This window comes from Aplysia californica, unplaced genomic scaffold, assembly GCF_000002075.1.
Source record: "Aplysia californica isolate F4 #8 unplaced genomic scaffold, AplCal3.0 scaffold00672, whole genome shotgun sequence".
Lineage (NCBI taxonomy): Eukaryota > Metazoa > Mollusca > Gastropoda > Aplysiida > Aplysiidae > Aplysia > Aplysia californica.
Window position 1 is genome coordinate 49,180 of NW_004797942.1, and position 23,101 is coordinate 72,280.

Consider the following 23,101-nt stretch of genomic DNA (forward strand, 5'->3'; position numbering starts at 1 on the left):
GTAATGTCAAATTTATTTTCTGGGATTGTCAAGATTAAATATTCAGAATTCAGTTTGGCCATAGGTACGTAAATTTTACATGAAGAGTTCCTCCTTTTATTAAATGTAGCCCACCGCTGTTTATACAACTTGTAGTCCAATGCGAATCTACAACAAGGCGAGACAGAAAATGTACGACGTACGCTCTTTGACCAAAGTGCTTTGACTGACTTCTTACTGTCGTCATATCTTCGACCCTTGACCTTTTCTTTTCCTTGTTTCATTTTTGACTTCACTTTTCACTTTTCACTATTTTCAGTGTTCAGTGTTCACACTTAGACAAAATTGACTGGAGTTCAGTACTTAGTACTAGTCTAGTCAGTCTTAGAATCTTGGAGTCGAGTGACTTGCAACAGGTAGATATAGATTTTTGTTCGTCTCCTTGCGGACCTGCTCATACAACAGTAAAGTAAAGGTATGGACCATACTATTATTATTGGAACTAGATCTAGATCTAGATCTAGATTCTAGATCTAGTATTTTTAAGTATCGAAGTGGCTAGCCGTACTTAGATCTAGGTTTGGCCCAATCGACTCAAGCCGGTTAAGTACACAGGTCTCATTAGATCTAGATCTAGATCTAGAATCTAGTAATTATTCAGGTTCAAATACATGATGCAAGTCAGTAAGGCACCTTTTGGTTTTGACTGAAATACAAATACTTTAGGACTTTAGGCATTGCAAACTAAAAAATTCATTTACAATTCAGCCATCAATATTAAGTACGGCTAGCCTGACAGTCTAGCCGTCCTTAAGTACGGCTAGCCTGGCTGTCTACCCGTACTTAAGTACGGCTAGACAAGAAGTCTAGCCATACTTATCTTAGGCCCTATTAACATTAGAAAACAGGAGGTTTAAATACATGCACTGTCATTAAGGCACCTGTTTTTGTCTCAAATACAAGTACTTTAGGTACTGCACACTAAAAATGTATATTTACAATTCAGTAGGCCTATTTTTTGTAAATGGTCAGTCTAGCCATCATATTAAGAATAAGTACGGCACGATTTAGTAGTAGATCTACTAACTATTGCAACGAGTAGATCTAGAGATCTAGATCTAGATATCTAGATCTAGATGGTCTAGATTCTAGATCTAGATCTAGATCTAAATCAGACCCGGAGCCAGAGAAAGTTTGAAATTGTTTACTTTCTCGCATATTCCTGGGGGGAGGAGGAACTCCATAACAAGCGCCCACTCTGAACTCTTGTTTAGATCTACATCTAGATTCTGTCAAGACGCTGCCGGAATTAAACTCGAGAACGTAAACAATTGCCCAAGTTTGCACTCTAAAATCGAGACAAAGTCTGTCTTCAATAATTTTTAACTCAACAGCGGTAGAAATCTATCTAGAAAAAACCCCCCCATCTAGATCTAGATGCGATCCAAACGTAACGTTACTTGTTGACAAGCAAACGAGGAAATGAACAAACGTCAACAAAATTAAACCTACGGCTGTGCTGAGCACAAAGACATAGCCTAAGAATCGGACATGTCAACGGGGTATGGTGAACCAACAAGGAGGTGAAACACCAATTGTGTAAACATAGTCATGGACTGACAACTGAACATAGAGTCAATTCGTGCTTCATGTCCATGGGCAATGTGTGTGAATGATAATTTCACCTGTATAATGAGGTTTCTGATCTAGTTGCACGTTTCGTGACAGATAAAGTATCTTCTTTTAGGCCAGGTTTGTTGAATGGTCGTAGGGCTCTCAGTGCTCGTGGTTCAAGCCGCATGGGTGTGGTTGGTGCAGTAGTACGCTCTGCCGCAACTTTTTTTATGTTGGTTCTGCGGATGTAGTTATGGCTGCTGGAGGCTCATTCGGCATGGGTACAACTGCTTGTTGAGATGGACTATCACCGTTTATGAGCACCCCTTCAACGCTGGTGTCGGCAGGTATTGGTGGTTGCACTGGTGCCGGTGATTGACAAGGCGTGTCTTGAGGATCTGGAGACAGGTTGGTATGGTTCTTAGCCTGCACATAGGTGTGAGCATGGGGCGTTGGAATCATGGCTAGGGGTGATCTGGTTATCACGGGCTGGTACTTGTGGAGGAATTTCCTGTTTCGTAGTGTCACTGTGCCTGATCCATCCACTCTGATGACATACTGGTCAAACTGTCGAACCTCTATCAGATGCCTGTTTTGTCCCATTAAGTGGGGAAGGGACCTGTCTGGTTCTGAATACGGATGCAATCGCCGACTACCAATGGAGGTAGCACCCTGGTATGTGCAAACATTCTGTCGGCATCCTTCATGTGACGGTTCCTGAGGGCTTTCTCCCTAGAGGATAGGGTCTCTTGCCACGTCGGATGGGGAAGGTACTTCCCAGGGTGAATGGGAAGGAAATCGCGAATGGGTCGGCTAAATATATGCAAATGGCAGGGGATATTCGGGTATCCCTGTCTGGGGTATTCCGGTATTGTAGTATCACACGCTGGAAGAGGGTGATGTTGATGCTGCCATCAGGGCCCGTATTGTCGACAGTCATCCGTTTGACAGTTTTTACTCCGATTTCAGCCCGACTGTTGCTGTGTGGAAACGCCAGTGATGACAGTCGGTGGTTCACTCCTCAATCCCTCAGGAAGGTTCTGGTGGCCATCGAAGTGAACTCAGGGCCTCCATCAGACGAAAGTTCATCGCTGATGCCATCGGTAGCAAATGTGTGACTCAAACTGGATATGAGTCCTTGCGATCCATTCATTGGCAGCCTTTTCTACAATTGGCCAGTTGCTATCTGTCGACTATGACCAGGTAGTTGTGGCCTGCATGATGAAAGAAATCGGCATAAATACATTGAAACTGGTACTGAGGTTGTATTGGTGGAGTCGGTGGGGCTTTTGTTTTTTATTCCGCCTTTCGGTTGCAGGATGAACAATGGAGACGCATTTCACTAATGGCAGAAGTCATGCCTGGCCACAAGAATGAGGCATTCACGCGAGAGCACATTTGAGACACACCCTGGTGGGCAGAGTGTAGTGATCGCAGAACTTTGTCACAAAGGCTTGGGTGTATCACAATGAAGTCGTTATAAACTACCACACCGTCAAAAGTGTTCAAGTTGTCTTTTTATTATTGGTAATAAACTCTGAGTTCGACCGGGAGGTCACTTTTCATCTGTGGGAAACCGTTCTCGACAAGATTGAGTAGATTGTTCATAGAACTGTTGGAGTTCATCACAAGGAAAGGACAGGGTAGGCTGGTGTCATGGTTGGCAGTTAGTGATTCTGATAAAACAAAGACTCTTATCAACAACAGTTTAGAGATGCTTCACAATGGGATGTATGATGACAGTCGCAATCCTACAGAGGAAATATCATGTAACTATTCTGAGGGTTGGTGGAGGAGGGCCATGTAATTGTGCAGTCTGGAGCTGGACACTGGATTTTTTTATCCTGAAGACATGGTCAGTCGTTGTTTCAGTTCTGATCAGGGTATAGAAGTGTTCCCAGTCGGAATTGTGAACATATAACTTTGGGGTATTTGCTTATATATAGAGTATCGGATCGATCAGCAATGTTCATAATTTTGAAACGAGATAAAATGAACTACATGTAAACTCACATAGACGAACAAGCATCACAATGTATAGTCATCTACAATTTCTTTAAAATTTGGCACAAAGTACAACCTATGATGGTTCTTTAGACGTTCCAAATTTGAAGTATGTAGCTTTAGTAGTTTTGCTCTCTGGTGTTGTACAAATTTGGCATTTTTGTGGGCTTTTATTAAGTTTTAACAAAATTTTCATGGGCGAATGAGCAAGAGCAAGCCCACATTGATATTTAAATGTAGGCTATATGCTTGTGAGTGTCTAGATCTATATGTTGTATGTCATGTAGCCTATAATAAAGACTGTTGAATACTTTCATGAATTAAAACAAATGTATGCCATGTGTAAGAACTAAAGGCAGAGAGAACTAGAATCGATTATGAGACATGCTCAGCTGATCAGTTTGAACAAAAGTGCTGAAAGTGCCTTATAAAAACTGCCATTTCTTTGTGTGTAATGACAGTAGAAACAAAACTCAAGCACCCCTCCAGACAGAATTGGCCGCGGAAATAATAAATTGACCTTACATAAAACTTGAGGCGCTTTTCGAAATGAAATAACTAGAATCTAGTATACGGAACAGAAATAGAAACCGAATTATATCGCCATGGGATTGAACGCAAGCTGACCGATCGGTCACGAGATTGAGTGAGTTAAAAAATTACATGGTAGATCTACGATATATAGTTTATTACAGCTTTATAACCCCTTCTTTCATTGAGTGTAGTCAAACATGACTTTTTTTAGGGGGGTGGGGGGGGGGGGGGGAAGAGGGGATAAAGATAATTTTACTTGTACTTGTTGTGTAGTAAGTTTAATTAGATTATATAGATCTAGAGATCTAGTTTACTCGGACTGCAATGATAATGAGAATGAATGTCTTTTATTTTCACTTTCAAACACATGATATTGCAGATCAAGAATGCGCCTTCCAAAGTATGCTTTGCCAGTTAGTGTAATAGGCACACTAGCAGGATCAACACTACTCTTGAAGTAAGTCTGACAATTCTCATTTGTGTCTCGATGAGGTGGAATTAGGTGCTCTCAATTTTTTGACATATGGAGTTATGGTATCATTTTAAAACCTTTTCTTGTCTTGCTTTCACCTGTGGAAAAATTATTCATCTCAGGAATAGAAGTCGAGATATTTGCAATTAGTTGCCTGGTTTCAGGGGTAAAATTAACCGCCAGAGTTCAATGCTTGAGAGTTCTTAGAAACTGCAAATTTACATTTTTTTCTGCCTTTAATCAATATTTCTCAGTAAAATACATACAGAAATGTGTATTTAAATGGACCTTAATTAAAGATGTTAGTCAAAACAAAAAATTAGATAAAAATTGCCAACAAACAGAAAAATGCCAGTTTCTTTGATTTAATTATTTTGACGATGGCCTGATTTCACCACGATGCCTCAGATTTTTGTACCGCATCATTATGTTGATGAATATCCTATAGAGACTATATATGCAACAGTTGATTTTCGAGTGTTTTATAAATTAGTATATTATTTTTAGAGAAAATTTCATTTTTTATTAATTAGTATTACATCAACAGAGTTCATGCTAAGCTATCAAGAACTCAGGACTATTCAGGTATACATTTGAACCTGTATAAGACGGAACCACGAGGGAGCCAGAAAAAAGTTCCGTCTTAGACAAGGGAATTTAGGGGGGGGGGGTTAAAGGGCCCAGCCAGTGGGATCAAGGATCACTTGTCCGATCGGCAAGCAGTGGTCAAAATTTTACACCTCTCAATTGCTATCCTGTCTGATAATGACATACGTCAGTCTTACTTATCCTATTACCACCAGTGCTTGCCTTTCATAGGACCACTGTTTGTCCTATTAAAAACAGAAATGTTTGAACATCTCCTTCGCTTCCACCCTTAGCCCCACCCACCAATGCCACCCCTCTCTGCTATCATTGTAACAATGATTCGAGGAACTCTTTTCTCGGCTGGCCTTACGATCAGGGCAGCAGGCATTGGTCAATCTAATTTCACACCTCTGGCTTCTGACTGCCCAGGAAAGTTTCCGTAGTGACTCGCTACTCAAGCACTCTCACGAGCAGTCATGAGATTTCACACCCACACTACACTGACCATCTGCATCACTCAGGGCTCACATGATGGGGTAACATCTACCCCCAAATTACACCCCTACTCCACTTCCCCTTTCCAACGGCATGGCCATAGTGTAAAGTTTAGAACCCAACTGGCGAGTTTTGTTTCAAATCAGGGCTGAGCGGGCAAAGCATTTTCCGTCTTAGACAGGTGAAATCCTCGGAAGGCAGCAGATTTTTCTTTCCATTTCTGCGTTGAACAGGTTTCCGTTTTATACAGGTAATTAAAGCGGAATATACCAAGGGGGAGCGGGGAGATTCCGTTAAGACAGATTTCCGTTTAGTTTCCGTTAAGTCAGGTTCGACTGTACATGATGCTAAGTATTTAGGATACACATACTCATGAACCAGTCAATGGTACAAACATGGATTTCTGCTGTTAATACACACTTTGATCAGTTTCTGTTCACATGTGCATTCTTTATGTTGTTTGTGAATTGAGTTGTGAGTAGTAGTGTTTGTGGAATTGATTTCTCCCTGAACTTTCTCTCAGAATTAAGATTTTTAGTACAGTTCTAGAACTATATCTAGGTTTTAACCTCTTTTTATGTAAGCCTGGAAAAAAACAACTTCCCACTGGGTAAATGGTAAGTATAAAATTGTTTGTTATGTCATTTCAAGTTTGTTGCCCGCATATGTGGTTTTGCTCCAAATTGCTGATTGATAAGAACTTTTACTTTACTTTACTTTTCCGATCCAGCGGCCATTTGGGTTCTAGCCCTTCGGTCTGGATGATTGATAAGAAAAAATGAAATTATACAAATTGTTCTTTGTCTCACTTAGTTTTTGTCATGCCTGCTTTTACAATATTCTTTAAAGCCACAAATGTGTCAGAATGAAAAATATTTTAAAATGGATTTTTTTTTTTGCATTATAATATGTGAGAAAGACTTCATTCAAGATCGCAGCTTAATTCTATTTTAAAGTAACCTTGAAATGTATAAAATTTTACTTTTTTAAAAATCTCATGGTCTTGTGACAGTTTACGATCTATATTAAAAAGAATCAGTGACACATTTGTTGCCTTGTTTCCAGCTTGATGGAATTTTCCACTGCTGTCGCTCTCGTCCTCATTGTGATTGGACTGTTCGTCTTCAGGGATTACAGTAGTGGAGGTCGTTATAATGGGGAGGAGCGGATTGCTGGCAAAACTGTGATTGTGACTGGAGCAAATACAGGAATAGGAAAGGAGACAGCTCGGGAGTTGGCACGGAGAGGTAAATCCCCTACGTCTGAGACACACATGTTTTGAAGAAACTTCATTTTATTTTATTTTATTATTTTATTGGACTGTGTAATTCTGAAAGGAAAGGGATTTTGTTTGCCTTACAAAGTGAAGCTGAATTTTCTTACAAATGTTTTGAAAAAAAAAGAACAAGGAAAAGATACTTTTATATTCTAAAACAAGTCTTATTTTCTGTTTTTTGCACTACCAAAGAGATATATGATTCTTTACAGGATTTCTTCTGTGCCATACTCTTTCAAAATTTAAAAAATTCAATTCCTAGATTTATCACAATGTCTGAATGACAGTCTATCAGGCATCAGGAAGAGGAGCAAAGTAACTTTGTTCCTTTGTTCTTTTGTTCTCAAAGAAAGTGTTATTAGCACAGGATTGTGCTATTTATGCAACAAAGTTGGATTATCTTAAGAAATACATAAAATGTTAATAAAGTTTGTTCTACTGTATATCACAGCATGGTCATTTGAAGTTTCAGTGGTATAAAAGGACTGGTCACATGTTAAAACAAACCCATTTTAAGAGTTTACACACATAAGGCTTGCTCGCCATCTATGAAACAAACTGTAGTAAACCTTGATCGGTTGTTGTTTTTAACATTTGATTTTTTCCCTTTATTCTCCAGGTGGCCGCATCATTATGGCATGTCGGGATCTGGACAAGTGTGAGATAGCAAGGAAAGAGATTGTGCTAGAGACAGCTAATAAAAGTGTAGAGTGTCGGAAACTTGACCTCGCCTCATTTGCGTCTATTCGTGCATTTGCAAAACTCATCAATTCAAGTGAGTGTGTGGTGTGCAATTGGCATATATATATGTGTGTGTGTGTGTCTTCAGGGGTGAAATCAGGCTCTCATTAAAATAATGAAAAGAAGAATCAGACGTTTTTCCAACTAATGGGCTATTTTGATCAAAGATTTTATTTTTATTTGGTTCAAAGTCTTTAATATCCATTTTAGAAACACATTTCTGTGTATATTTTACGGAGAAACGTTAGTCAAAGGCACAAGAACTGTAAAATTGCAGTTTCCAAGGACACCAAGCTTTGGAAGTCACCAAATATGGCAGTCATTTTCTCACTAATTTTACCTTTGACACTTGGCAACCCCCACCTCATTCTATACCAAATGTCTTGACTTCTATTCAAGATAGAGGTATATTGTTCATCAAAAGCAAGGCAAATGAACAGGCTGGAAGATGATACCAAAAACTAATAAAATTGATGAGCGCCAGATTTCACTGTGTTGTGACACATATATATATTTTTTATAATATAAATTAATAATTGTTCGTGTTTTCTATTTTAGATTTGTATTGTAAAGGCAACTGTTTGGAATTTTCAACTTAATGTTTCGCTCCTTTTGTACTCTGTTGGAATGGTAATTAAGTATCACATTTTAATTCCTGTTGTAAAGGGCATCAATTTCAATTCAATATGATTCATTTTGCTGTTAAATGCCCTTCTGTGGTTTCTTACTTTGTATAGAAGGTGCTTTGTCTTGACAATAGCAAAATAAATTTTCTATTTTGTGTTTTCTGAGTTGTACATTTTCTGAATGAATTTTAACTAACAATTCAAATATGGATTTGGGGGCTATTCCATACAAGATGAAACTGCAATGAAACCCATAATGCGGGAATGATGACCTGCTGAAACTTCATGGGGAGCGGACAAGGATGCACTCAGACAGCTATATGTTGGCTATGTACGATCTGCCATGGAATATAACGTAACCTTACAGACAATCTGCAGCAAACCAACTCAGAGGTCTCTTGACAAAATTCAAAATCAAGCTGTACGATTTTTCTCCGGAGCTTTGAGATCCATTCCAACTGCAGCTTGTGAAATCCATACGAACCTGGAACCCTTGGACTTGCGGAGAGAGGCAGCAGTAGTAGAGATGAGTGAGCGCTACAAAAGACTGGAGAAAAACCACCCAAACAGGAAAATAATTGAACAGAGACGACCAAAGAAACGGATTCATGGAAGATCAATACTTGACACAGCCACTGAACTAGCAGAAAAACACCATCTTCCATGTAACAGAGAAATGCTGAAACCTTTAAGACCAGAACTCCCCCCAAACACTAACATCAAGAACGCCAACATCAAAACCTCCCTCATAAAAGAGACGGTGAAAAAGGAATGTGACCCAGTAGAGCTGAAGACAACAGCTCTGAAGACAATTGACTCCTACCCTAGTGATTCAATTCATATTTACACAGACGGGTCAGCCTTCAAGGGAACTATAAACGCAGGCTTTGGGTAAGAATTGAACATCCTGACAAAACATGTGAAGAGCTATTTGACGCATGTGGTACTTCTTGTACAAATTACGAGGCTGAGGCAATCGCCATTGAAGCAGCAATCCTCCACCTGACCAACATTTTCATAATATATCCAAACAAAATCAAGAACACTATTATCTTCACAGACGGAAAGTCAGTACTCCAAGCTCTGGAAAACATGAATTTCGAAAGCCCAGCCTGCCTATCTGTGGCTCAAACAATCAACACCTTCCTACAGACCTATGCTGTCGACCTGACACTACAGTGGATACCTGGCCACAGCAACATCCCAGGAAACGACAGAGCAGACACCCTTGCCAAGAAGGGAGCATCACAAACACAACCACACAACCCAGTATCACAACAGACAGCCAAGAACATAATCAAATGCAACACCAGGGAACAGTGGCTGAATGGATGGGCAATGGGCAAAACTGAAAGAATTGTATTTGCACACATGACAGCCCCCAACTCTAAAGATGCAATAAATTCCCTGAGTAGAAGAGAACAAGTCACAATATTTCGCCTGCGAACACAACACATACCACTAAATTCCTACTTTAATAGGATCCGCAAGGATACCCCACCTGACTGCCCGTTGTGCGACTGCCAGGATGAAACAGTACCACACCACCTCTTTAACTGCCCAGCACTTTGTGACCTGCGTAGCACCTACCTACCTGCCTTCCCAGACATCGGAAACACTCTATACAGCAACAAAGCACAGCTGATTAAAACCTGTCAATTCTTTGCCATATCGACAGACCAAAGGGCTAGAACCCAAATGGCCGCTGGATCGGAAAAGTAAAAGTAAAGTAAAGTATGACCTGCTGAAAAAAATTCTAAGCCGTGAAAGAGCCGTTCTCTATTATCTTTTTTATGCTAGACCCAACTTTCCTCTCACACTGCAAAATAAAGAATAGCTGTATCGTTGCTCAGAACTATTTTCAGAAGGTCATCATCATCCCTGCATTGTGTGAGTCACTGTAGTTTCACTTATGTGGCCCTTTCCTTTAAAAATAATCTAATCTCTAACTGTATCTTTTTTAACCTTTTTCTTTTGTTAGTGACATTACTGTGCTGCGTGCTCTGAAGTAGATAAAGAAAGTGATCAGTGCTTTTGCGTAGACCAAAAGTTTTATCAGGAAGGTTTTAATCCCTTTATGCTCAATTCTTTCAGCGTCTTGAAAGTTTCTGTCCTTTGTTTTCTTTAAAATCTCAGCTGAGAGCCACGTAGACATCCTGATCAACAATGCTGGTGTCATGATGTGCCCCAAGATGCTTACAGAAGACGGGCTGGAAATGCAAATGGGAGTGAATCATTTTGGTAGGAGGGATTTTTCTGTTTACTATACAAGGGAAGAATTGAAAGAAAGGCAGCTGGAGGAATTTTTAGAAAGGAAGCTGGAGAATTATTATTTTGAGATGTTTTATAATGTGGCCCTATTTGAAACATCAGAAATTTTCTATTTGAATGGCACATTAACTTTCTGACAATTTGCAATTTTGGCTGAATGAAACCCTGGTGACCAGCCAAATACAAAGCGTTTCTTTAAAATTCTTATTATCTGTACTTATTCAAAGACTCACATTAAAAAATCAGCATTCTATATCATAGGGTTGTTCTGAAATAACTGACCTCACAAAGGAACAGCAATACCAATATTAGAATTTTTTTTTTCATGAGTTCCAACACTTCTACTTACCACAACTATAGATTTGCCCTTTTGGTCTATTTAAGGTAACGTGATAACTGATTCTTGTGATTTTTAATTAAACCCATTTTGTGATGCATGCTATTGTGACATTATAAAATCAAGATGGATCTATTAATAGCACTACAAATAAAAGACCCAAGTTAGTTAAATGTATATTTTTATTGATATGAAAAAAGAAATTCATCATTTGAAATTAACTGTAATAGAGGTAGATACTTTTAATCATTATACGATAGTCTCCGTCTAAGATCCTGGTGCTCAGGGCATGGAAAATGTGGGATCTTTGCTGATGCAACAAGGGAAGAATCTATAGTGACCCATGTTAAAGCCCATAACCAGTAAAATGGTCTCCCTTCACTCTAAAATGAACTGATGTAACCCATGGGTAGATTCGAGCAAATAGTGGTCAACCTTGATGACCAATCACTGTGGTGTGAGGTTTTCAATTTTCACTTAATATCCTATCTCAAGATCTATGCTTATCCAGTTGCCCCTCCCCTTTCCCTGTCCTAAATTTATAGCTTTCTATCTCTGACGGAGTTCCCCTGCCTTTGTCATTACGCACTATTACGTTGTGACCACACCAATTAAAATTCAGTTTGTCTCGTAAATTCGGGAGTAGAGACAACTGCTGCAGTGGTTCGGGAAGAGTTTACATTTCGATGTGATCTCGCCAGGAGCGAAGTGATGTAAGTTTAGGTGAAGAGCTCAGATGTGAGTGAGATTTTATTTTAGGGAAAGAAACGCGTTGGTCAGTTCACACCTTAGTGCAAACATAGTACCTTTTCATAGAGTTTTACTACGCTTACATTATGTGATCACATTCATGAGAGTGTTGACCCTTGACACAATGGACAGTTCAATGATCTGAACTTTTCACTCTTGGTTGATCAGTTGTGCCCGCCCAGGTTTTTGTTCTATAAATTATGATCTGAAATGCGGGATCTTAGCTGAATGTAGACCTTCAGAGTGAGTCAGAGTGGGGTCTCAGGAGTGACTTTTGTATAGTAAAAATTCTGTTTTCTTAGAACAGCGGAATCTTAAGCGAACTGGGATCTTAAGCTGGGAGTACTGTACTATAATTTTGAGTCCTTTGACTGTCACATCCTCCTCATTTCACATAAAATATATGAGGATCTGTGATTTGTCTTTTTTTTCTGTAAAGGTCAAGAATAATGCTGCCTTTCCCGAAATGCTTATTAATACTATCTCTCCGAGGTGTTAACCTTTGAAGCTTTGTGATGACAGTTTTAATGTAAGTGAGTTAAAGGGAGAAGAGGTTACTGCTCAACACTTTATACTGTATTCTTCTCCCATATGTGCTTCTTCTAGAACACTGTTGGATTAGTTTTAAGATGTTAGTTTGCACTGGGTTCTCCTGAATGTAGTATGTAGATTTTATTTTTGAGCTTCAATGAGATTTAATGACCAGTCACCTGAAAAGAACCTTTTTTATGTTTACATAATTTTTAATTACTAGAATTCTTCAGTGTGTGTCACCCAAGTCTGTGTGCTGTAGCTCAGTTGGTACCATTTTCTATAAGAACGCAAATGGCCCAGGTTTGAATCCTGAAAATGTTGTTCTTGTGCTTGAGCTGTTCAGTAGTTTTCAAGACTCCACCCACTAGGCCTGGTCCTATTAGATATTATCAACATTATTCGGAGGCCCTGCCTCATAAATAAACTTACTGAGTTGAAAGCGCTATCCAATCTGTGCCATACTTTATGTTTCCAATGTCTGTTTTGAACCCCTGATCTTGACATCATCTCTCCCCAGGTCACTTCTTGTTGACACAACTTCTCCTGGACAAACTGAAGGCATCTGCTCCAAGCCGCATTATTTTTCTTTCTAGTCTGGCTCATACCCGTGGTCAGATAAACTTTGAGGATTTAAACAGTGCCCAAGAGTACAACAGCCGAACGGTCTATGGGCAGAGCAAACTTGCAAATGTTTTGTGCACTCAAGAGCTTGCCAAAATATTGGAAGGTGATTTAATAGATTTAAAAAAATGAATTTTAGGTAGTAGCTGTCCAAATACGTTTCCTGGTGCCTGCAATGTAGGCTTGTTGCAGCTGCTCTCAAAAAGAAAAGAAATGAGTTCAATTCAGGCGAGATAAAATTGGTTGGGTTTTTTTTCAAGTATACTTATCTTTCTGCTGGGATGCTGTATCCCAGGGTGAATGGCCCCGACAAGCAGGGTAGAAGCAGCCTCACTCCAAAAGAGATCTAGGTTGTGTCGATGAAAGTGTAAAACATTTCATTTGCTATTTTCTTCAACCTTAAGTGTCAACAGCTAATAAAATGGGCCGTAAATGCCGTAAAACGGCCCATTTTATTAGCTGTTGACACTTAAGGTTGAAGAAAATAGCAAATGAAATGTTTTACACTCTCATCGACACAACCTAGATCTCTTTGGCCGTAAAACCTTATACTATACATACATACAATAAAATGGGTGGCACGTTTCTTTGGATGAAATCGGCTGCGGTTTGAGTTGATTTTTGGGGGGGGTTTGTTTATCCTGTTATTTAAATCGCCAAACATTTCAGCTCTTTCACAAATGAGCTCTATGTTATCCATTTTTCTATTTACATACCACTTTCTGATAAATTATTGGTTTATGGCCTTTACTTGCATGCTTTGCCTATTCTCAAGCATTTACAAACGTAATATGATGAAATCATATATATATATATATATATATATATAATTTCTTCTGACACCACAGGCTATTTGTTAGCAACTCTTGAAGGGTTAATTAATGCCCAACTTGACTCAGACATATAACTTTTGAGGCAGGCCCTTGAACTGTATGGTTTGGGGGATCAATTCTATTTCAAGAACTGACCTTCAGTCAACAGATCAATTCAGAAGAGGAGTTGACAGAAGACATTATGTTTATGGAGGACACACAGAGTTTTTGCAATATATATGAAATTTCACCTTCAGCGACGTGTTGCAGACCCGCATATGTGCTTGATGACATTTTCAGTTTAGTTATACTCTGTTGCCAAAACCAACACAGCCCTCTAATGCTTTTGAGCTTACGGCGCCAATGTGTGTCACTCTGTCTTTGTAAATTTTGTTTGTAGGATTAAAGGTTAGTAAAAATGTAATTTAGGTCGCTTTTTGTTTGCTGTTAAGGCCTAAGGCTAGAAGTGACAAAAACTCAATGATTACCACTGAAATCTAGATCAGCATGATTCTGAGATTTGAGAGAAATATTTTTCAGTTGAAAGTTTCAAAATCGATAGTTACAAATGTGACCTGTAATAGAAGTACCATTGCCAAAAATTCTCTTTAACCTATTTCTTTTTAGCCATTTGTTAAATAGTTTACAGTGGTGTAGTGTTTTTGTATAAGATTTGGGTTTATTTCTTTCAACAGAAACCAATATGACGAAATATATAATTGTAAATCTATTTCTATAGAATTAGATTTTTAGGGCATTTGTCACACATTTAAGGGGGTGGGAGGGGGCTACACCCTGAAAGTCGCGAGTCGGCTTAGAATGATGGATTTTGAGTTGTAGACATATCTAGCTTCTTCAGCCTCTCTTACAACTACTTCATCGCTTAAGAACCCCTTAAAGCCTGATATCTTCCCATATCAGGCATGTTTGTCACTACCATTTCCTCATAAAGTCAGTCTTTTATTTTTCTTTAAATAAAGTTAAAAAGTACACCTCCAGTCTGTGGGAGAGACACTGGAAAAAACAGATGGGTAACGAACTCCAGAATATTAAACCCAAACTGGGACCGCGAAATCCTTCGGGCCTCTCCAGAAGAGACTAAGTCATTTTTACTCGATTATGCATCGGACACACGGCCCTATCCCACAAATACCTCCTTCAGGGAGATGAGAATCCGTTCTGTGTCGGATGCGACACAGATTTTACATTTAGACACATTTTAACCTAATGTCTTGACTTCGGAGAGACCCGAAGGAAATACTTTAAATGCACAAAATTACAAGATATTTTTTTCGTCGTTGTTCCCAACAGAATGTTAGATTTTATAAAGGCTATTGGCCTTTATTGAAAGTTATGAAATAGATTTTTCGAAATTTTAAAGTGTTGTTTAGAAAGTTGTTTTAAATTTAAATTTTAATCTAAAGCCTATTTACCCTCGATATTTGGCGTTTAAAAAATTTTTAATGGAAATATTGACCAGTATAAAGCCGAGAAATGAACCGTTGAGAAAAAACAAAATTGTTTCGTGCGCTCATATGACCTTATGCAGTTGCGAGCGCCGTAAAACCCCTACTAAAAATTTTAAAAAGAGATTTTTCTTTATCACCCGTTTTCTCCTAACGCCGTTTTCTATATATATATATATATATATATATATATATATATACAGTCAAACTTTGGATATACCAGGACAGATTGGACTTATCAGTTTTTCCCCTTTATTAGCGAGTCCTGTTACAACCGTTATCAAGGGACACTACCAGTACCATTGCACCTTCTGCTTACAATAAATATTAGATTGCCACAGATCCTTTTTCATTGGGTTGTTTTGCTGACACTGAGATGGAATCGATCAGTGACCCCAAACCGGGGTGGGGGGGGGATGGGTTGAAAAGTTTATGTTTAGGCAAGCATTTGTGCAAACAAGCAACATGTCTTGGTTGAGACAAATTTTAATAATTTGACGGATCGAAAGCAAGTTCATGCGCTACAAGATCACTGTTATATCCGAGTCTGCGAAAATTAAACCCTATAAAAGTCTGGTTCATATTTCTTACACTTATAGAGAAAGAAAAAATTGGGATTTGATTTATCACTGTTATATCCTAGATCCTGTTATAACAGAGGCTGTTATAAATGGACTGGACTGTACTTTTTAAAAATTAACTCCACAATTTTTCATCCAATCTTCATGAAATTTTCACAGAATGAAGAGAAGATGTAGTACTAAAAATTTGTGTGTTGAATTTTTTATGTGTGGAACAGATTTTTGTTGGTGATATTTGGAGTGTGAATTTTCCAGCATTTTTTTGCATATGTGAATGCTACCTGAGGAAAAAAATTCATTAAAAAGTGTCGAGTATGTTTAGGAAAAATTAAAGAGACCTCTATGTAGATATATTGTTTGCTTAGATGCATGCAAAAAAACAATTTATTTCCATGGAAAATAAGTGCGTTATTAATTACGTAAGACAACTCACCCAAATCCAATATGGAGACGAAAATTTTTTCTCAAATTTGATTGTAGTTTTTAAGCCTCCTTACTTGCTTGTTATATGTGTGAAATTAAGTAAAATTTTGTCCTCTGTTTGCCTTCAGGTGAAGCGTCCCCCCCCCCCCCCAGTCTTAAGTCTATGCATCCACCAAAAAAAAGATCACTTCCAGGCCAGGCTAATGTACAATGTTTTTTGCATTGTGTAGAACCGACTCAAGAAGATCCACGTCCACAGCGTCAGACCAGCTAGGACTAACCTACTTTTAGCCCAATGCGTTATGATTACAAGAACTACAGACAGCACAGGCACAGACGATTTATTCACTTATTTACTTTTTCAGCGTTGTTTCTAGTTTGTAGATAGAGACATAAGTTATGATAAGTATAGGTCTAAACAAGACTGCCTTTTAAAAAAAATTATGCAGAGGCTAGAGTCTATCTCTGGCTTACATTTTGGGTCGTTCGTGGCGGGTGACCTAAGTATTGCGTGAAGGTTAGGTCTAACCTATTTTTAGCTGTCTCAAGAACGAAATAATCTAGGTCAAGTGCTGTGGTTCCATTTTTTGCTGTTTTTCAGTACAAATGATTAATCTACTATTCTAGTACTATTGTACAACATTTTATGATGAGATATTACTATATTGATAATGTAAAGTGCTATGAAGAAGCAAAAATGTACTTAAAGATGCGAATTTCCTTCCAAAGTAAGTCGAATCTAACTTTCTTAGTCACCTGCACAGCTGACGAAAAAACCTGCATGCAAGAAAATTGCGGTGTCAGGCAAAGGAAGTCAGTGACTGACAAAAATGAGCTCATTTGCATATAAGCCTAGCCTGCAACTGATGAAAAATGCCTGTGGACTTGGGACCTTATAAGGAGGATGTAGCGTTTTTCTATTAATTCAATTTTAATGTTATTTCTATCAACAGGAACCAATGTGACGGTGAACTGTTTACATCCTGGTGTAGTGAATACTGAGCTCTCTAGACACCTGGGGTTTACCCAATCAAAGATTGGCTCCTTTGTGTTTTTCCCCATCAAGTTTCTGTTACTGAAGACTCCCTTGCAAGGAGCTCAGACTACTTTAAGGCTTGCCTTGGATCCTAGCTTAGAAAAGGTCACTGGCAAGTATTTCAGGTGAGAAGTCCTACATTTGATTTTTCTGCATTATTTCATAATGGTGGATGTCCTACGGAATATTGGGAATTAACCATTTAACCTTTTACCCTTGGGGAACTGTCCTGATACATGCCCCGATACCCCAGAACAAGGGAAACAATCCCCTTAAAATGACATACATAACCTGTGTCGTGATTGATGGAATCTGACGTTGATCTATTTTTGGGCATGTGGAGTTCTTAGTATCATCTTAAAGTTTGTTCATTTGTCTTGCTTTAGATGAAAAAAAAAATACCCATCTATCTTGAATAGAAGTCGAGATATTTGCGATTGAAGGAGGTGGGGGTCCCCTGGTGTCAGAGGTAAAATTGGTCTGATCTGAATATGTAAGAGGAGTGTGCTGTGGACCTCAACTGGATGTGACAATACACCCCTACCCACCCCTACCCATCCCTATTCCCCAGTCTGTACCAGTAGATCTAAGTGACGGCAACACACACATGAGTATGACGTAGGGGTCTCATTCATCCAGTGCCAGGTCTGCAACAGACATCGGCGATCATGGTTCTCCATTCATCCCCTTGCTCGGATGTTCTTAAAAAAGCTTCCCCTTGACCCAATTTCTTAGGTTCCCAAAGTAGGTTGCTTTGGGCCTACCCCTGCCTCATTTGCCTTCGATTTTGCCAAGATTTTGCTAGATGTTGAAGACCTTTTTGTCTCTTCAGGTGTCCCACAAACTGCATTTGTCGTTTCCTGATTGTTTTTAACAGTGAGCGCCCCACGTGGGGGCATAATTCATGTAAAATTTAGACCTAATTATCCCTTTTTGCTTATCTCCTTAGGGGTACCTAAAATTTGTATCATGTAGCAAAATTCATTCATTTCAGGTAATCAAAGAGATTTCCATGTCCTGCCAATTCTGTTAACTGTTATATGTGCATGGAAAATTGCAGTGCACTTGCTTCGGGCAATCACTTAATAATGACGAGTTTTTGATGTTTATCATTTTTCTCTTGCGGACTAGTCAAATATGTTTTCAGCATGGTTGTTTTTATGTTCCTATTTTTTTAATTGAGTTTTGTGTAGGTTTTTTTATCTGCTGTTTGTAATTTCACAGTGACTGTAGAGAAAAGGAACCTGCTCCTCAAGGTCAAGATGCAGCGGCTGCCAAGAGACTATGGGCCGTCAGTGAAGCATGGACACGAGTCAAGCAAGACTGAGACGGTTGCAACTTTCTGACTGTGTGACATGGAGACTGACTGGTGGATGTATGCATTTTGGCTTTTTGTGCTTTGGTATTTAAGTGAAAGTTGAATGTCTTGGTACTTGAGTAAGGAGTATTAGGAGTATTTGATGTGCATATTTTGTTCTGTGTAGGACTTCTTTCCGTCTGTATCAGTCCGTTTCTTTCTTCCATTGTTTTTTTGAGCAATAAATAATCCGCCGCCGGCTTGCTAGGCCTGTCACAGTTTCACCAGAGCCCCGTTAGCCTGCAACTTTTCAGGGTGCCCCAGGTTCTCCTTCATGGCTAGCGTGATGCCTCAGTGGCATAAAGCCACACAGTACTTCGTTGAACCCAGCAATCCGCGACTTTGTCCAGTTTCCACCTCCGGGGACATCTCATACAGTTACCAACACACCATCTAGCACAACGTGCCTACATAAAAAAATTTGATGGCAACAAGGCTAGATGGGGACCGAGAGAGACCTGGATAGATGGAGTCAGGGAAACACTAACAACCCACGGCATCCCCCTGACCCAAGCTCTCTGGCTGGCGACAGAGAGACGTCTCTTTCTTCCCACGACACCCAAAAGGGTATAAGCGGGGGATAAAAGTAAAAGTAAAAAAGTAAAATAGGACTTGTTTGGAGAAGACGGTTTATTCGCTGGCAGCGAGAGAGGAGAGTGCGTGAGAGGGAGAGACAGATAGATGAGCAGACCATTAGCCCTTTTGAGAATGTCTATGCTATTATAAACCTTCAATGATGAGTTGTACTGAATTTACAGTGAATAAATGTTTATGTTGATGATGAATTTCTCTTCGAAGTGAGGATATTTAAATTTCATGAAGGCTAATCTGGTGTATACTAATTCCTTTTTTAGTTTTTTAGTGAACATGACCTTTGTATTTTAGAGATAACCTGGTGTGGTCTGCCCCTATTACTTCCTTTGGGTGTTAATGTTTTCAGAGTCTCGCCCCTGACGGCATGAGTCTGTTGTTAGGCTACTTCACAGTTAAGAACAACAGAAAGATGTCGGGGATGTATAATATTGTGCCTTTGGGTGTGGTGGATCATCAGTGTTCAGAACTCTTTCTGTATGGTACCAAGATTTATATAGCATATCATATTGTGAGTCATAGTCATCATTGTGAGATGAACTTCTTTTCTTTATGTTGGTTCTGTGTGTCTTGCTTTTCCATTACATGAAATCATCTTTATAGTTTCAATGTGCTTCTCTTTACTGAAACAAACATGAGCTGGGCAAGATATTGACTATAAATAAAGGTAACATTCTTTCATATTTGAAGAAAATACTATCACTAGTATGATTTCAAATATGGTGTGTGAATAGTTTTCCTGCGCTAAATAATGTATGGAAAAATGGGATTAGACAAAAGTTTTGGAATGAGATGGTGGATGGGCTGTAGATGAGTAGAATGTTTGTGAAGAGCGATGTGAGGGAGATAATGTTTGAGAAGGTGGTGATCTGTGGAAGATGTGTAGAGTTAGAATGAGACATTGTATGTATGGGGTAGTATATGAGTGAGATGCTACGTGAATGGGATATTTTGCTATGAATACATATTGTAGTTTTGAATTTATTGAGGGTTTTTTTTAATGGGACATAGAAGTTTTCTGCAAATGGAAGGGTGTGTGAATGAGTAGGAAAATAATACAGTGAACCTGGTATGCAAAGATTTTGTTGATTCTTGTGCTGAATCCAAATTTAAGCTTTTTCTGATAGTAAAGTCTGTCAGACGAACATTTTTGATGGATAAGAATCTGTTCAATATGATGGTTATTGTTGATTTTGCATGAAAACTGATGAGGAATTTGTCTCCTTTTGTTGAATGTGACTTTGTTTGCTTTGGGTGAATAGGAATTTTTATGATTGAAACTTAATATAAACATTTGGTGGAAACCACTCAAAACGAAAGTGGCACTAATCAGAAGGAAAATAGAATGTTTGCCTTTTTTCTTCTGTGTCTTTGTAAGAAAACTGTTGATAAGCCAAAATGATCTTGTTTCTAAAGACCCCCCCCCCTCCCCCCTTTAAAAAACAAACAAACGCAGACATGAATTCAAATAGCCACATTGTGCCTCAAGAACAAAGGGACACAATTCAGTACTGCATAATGAATGTAATTCTTGGGATTTGAGTGATGAATTACTTTCCTTTAGTGTGCAAGCTACTTGAACAATTTTTTCACATAACAAAAAGAAGCCTTAACCTTTGCAAGTCTGACAGTTCAGCAGATTTCGAATTAAGTGGATTCCACAACTGTAAACTTTGTTTTTGTGGGGGAGAGAAGAAAGGAACAAGGGTTGATATTGTGGGCATCCAACGTTATTGTCAATATTTGAGCAGTGATATTACAGTTGCTAAAGAAGCTGCCATTTCTGAGTTTGATTTATTATATTATTGTCTGTCTGTCTGTCTGTCTGTCTGTCTGTGTAATATGTATCAATAAATGAAAAAGGGCAAATTGACAGACACACTGACGGACAGTCATGGGCAGCGTTATGATATATATACGTGTATATGTGAGGCGTGCTAATAAAATGGGTTACTTCTCACAATCCAAGAATGGAGATATCAGCCAAAAATCAACATAAGGGTCATATTTGTAGACTCTAAACCAATGCCATTCTCTCCATGTTTAACATTTCTTTTATCATTTCATACTGATAAATTGTAAAACTTCAACCTATAAATTTGATCTTTCTATTTCCATCGGGCTAAAATCTGAGAAGTAACTCATTTTGTCAGCTCACTTCACATATGTGTGTGCCTGGTGAAAAGTACCGTAAGACACATTGCTCAAACTGAGATACAGAGCCATGAAGGTCAGAATTCAACGTAATAAAAGTTTTTGAAAAATGCTGAAGCAGCCTCATAGATTCAGAATGAAAGAAAAAATAACGGAATTCCCCCCAAAAAAATAAGGGGAGATTTGAGGGATTTTTTCCCTCAATGAAACAGTCTCGAACTTATTTTGTGTCCTGTGTGAGGTGAGTGTTAGATTCAATGCATTAACTGAATACTTGTACATGATCTAGTTTCTCATAAATAGCTAGTAGAAGTATTGAGTTCTTGTGGGCAAGGCCTCAGATCCCCTCTTCTCTCTCTCTCTCTCTCTCTCTCTCTCTCTCTCTCTCTCTCTCTCTCTCTTTCTCTTTCTGTGTGTGTGTGTGTTCTTGCACCCGAGACAGGTCCACAGAGACCATAGAGTACAACCTTGACTTGACTTTCCCAGTTTGGATGACAGAAAGGGGAGAACCAGTTTTCATCTCTTATTTTTTTCTTTTAATTTCGTCGTAGCTTCTACCCGTTTTCATCCCGCATTGATTCGATTACTCCTAGAGTTAGAGGGTGACACGACGGAAGTATGCCAGTTTGTCACAGGCCCAGTTTGTCAGAGGCCTCTCGACTGTACCCTGCATAAATGGAAGTTATCACTGACACTCTCAAAAACAGTAAATGAATGATTGATTGATTGTATGAATTGAATTTTATTTTTCAATTGTTTCTAACGAAAGACCATTCATTGTTGAAATTTTACAGAGTAATTTACTTAGTTTGATTTGCATACTAAAAGGAAGAAATATTGAACAACAAAAGCTAAATTGACACTTTGGATGAACTAGAATCTATGTCTACGCCACCAATTTGAAGGTGGAGAATAATAAACTTAAGTTACAACTACAGTGTTAAAGTGCTGTAATTATGATTGTCATCAATACTAAAATACTTAAATTATGAAATAATTGTGACAAACTAGGCAGCCACCGCCACGACACGGCGGAATCAGGGACTCGTCAATGTGTGGGCATGTGGAGCTATTGGTATCTTCTAAAAGCTTATTTATTCATTAGGCTTGCTTTAAATGAAAAAAAAATATCGCCCATCTATCTTGAACTTGAATGGAAGTTGAGATATTTGCGATTGAAGAAGGTGTGGTTACCTCGTTTCAGTGGTAAAATTGGCGCAAAAATGACCATCAAAATTTGGTAACTTCATTAGCCTGAAAGTCCTTGAAAACTGAAAAATGACATATTATTAGTGCCTTTCAACGTTTTTCAGTAAATTCACCTGGAAATGTACTAAAGTGTTGAGCAAAAAAAAACCCCCAACAATAAGATATTGTCAAACTGGCGGGGAAAATGCCTGTTTCTTTGCTTTCATTACTTTGACGAACGCCTGATTTCACCAAGATGCCTCCATATTAGGTTATTGCAATTGCCACTCCGGTCCAAAATGATTTTACGATGGGCCCAGAAGATTAATTGTTCACAGTTTATAATCACATCAACAGGGAGGTGGAAGCAGGATTTTTTTCAGGATGGAATTTTAAAGTTATTTTAGAAGTTTGCAGAATAATTTAAGTCTCTGATACCGGTAAGAGTTTCGTAAAAAATTCTAACAATAATAAAACTTGTTAATCCCGTGTAAAACATTTTGACATTTCATGTAGATCTATTCACAGTCAGCCTACCACTGACTTATGTGATGATAGGCTAAAACAGAGTCATCCTGCCTCCAGGTCGGGGGTTGAGTCACGAGGCTAACAACCTCTCTCGTAAAAAGAACCTGTTACAGAAACACATAC

The 23,101-nt window shown here is 38.7% G+C and overlaps 1 protein-coding gene across 4 annotated transcripts; it reads left to right on the top strand.

Annotated features, from left to right (window-relative positions):
- Positions 1-244: 244 nt before the first annotated feature.
- LOC101851766 (retinol dehydrogenase 13) lies at positions 245-18,994 on the top strand. Of its 4 annotated transcripts, XM_035972381.1 has the most exons (9): positions 245-447; positions 4,509-4,588; positions 6,271-6,303; positions 6,815-6,933; positions 7,582-7,737; positions 10,466-10,570; positions 12,739-12,948; positions 17,078-17,285; positions 18,385-18,994. In XM_035972381.1, the coding sequence occupies exons 2-9, from the start codon at positions 4,518-4,520 to the stop codon at positions 18,485-18,487; spliced, it is 1,005 nt and encodes a 334-aa protein (XP_035828274.1). In that variant the 5' UTR covers positions 245-447; positions 4,509-4,517; the 3' UTR covers positions 18,488-18,994. The 4 variants fall into 4 exon arrangements, with proteins under 4 accessions (XP_035828274.1, XP_035828273.1, XP_005108304.1 ...); XM_035972380.1 differs by lacking the exon at positions 6,271-6,303 and having other exon boundaries at positions 245-454; positions 4,511-4,588; positions 6,752-6,933; XM_005108247.3 differs by lacking the exon at positions 6,271-6,303.
- Positions 18,995-23,101: the final 4,107 nt, after the last annotated feature.

What these genes read in the sequence shown, in the direction of transcription:
- LOC101851766 (XM_035972380.1), top strand. Translation starts at nt 4,518, where the DNA reads ATGCGCCTTCCAAAGTATGCTTTGCCAGTTAGTGTAATAGGCACACTA. An exon ending in AATGGGAGTGAATCATTTTG is followed by an intron (nt 10,571 to 12,738) that starts GTAGGAGGGATT and finishes ATCTCTCCCCAG; the next exon opens with GTCACTTCTTGTTGACACAA. An exon ending in GCTTGCCAAAATATTGGAAG is followed by an intron (nt 12,949 to 17,077) that starts GTGATTTAATAG and finishes TTCTATCAACAG; the next exon opens with GAACCAATGTGACGGTGAAC.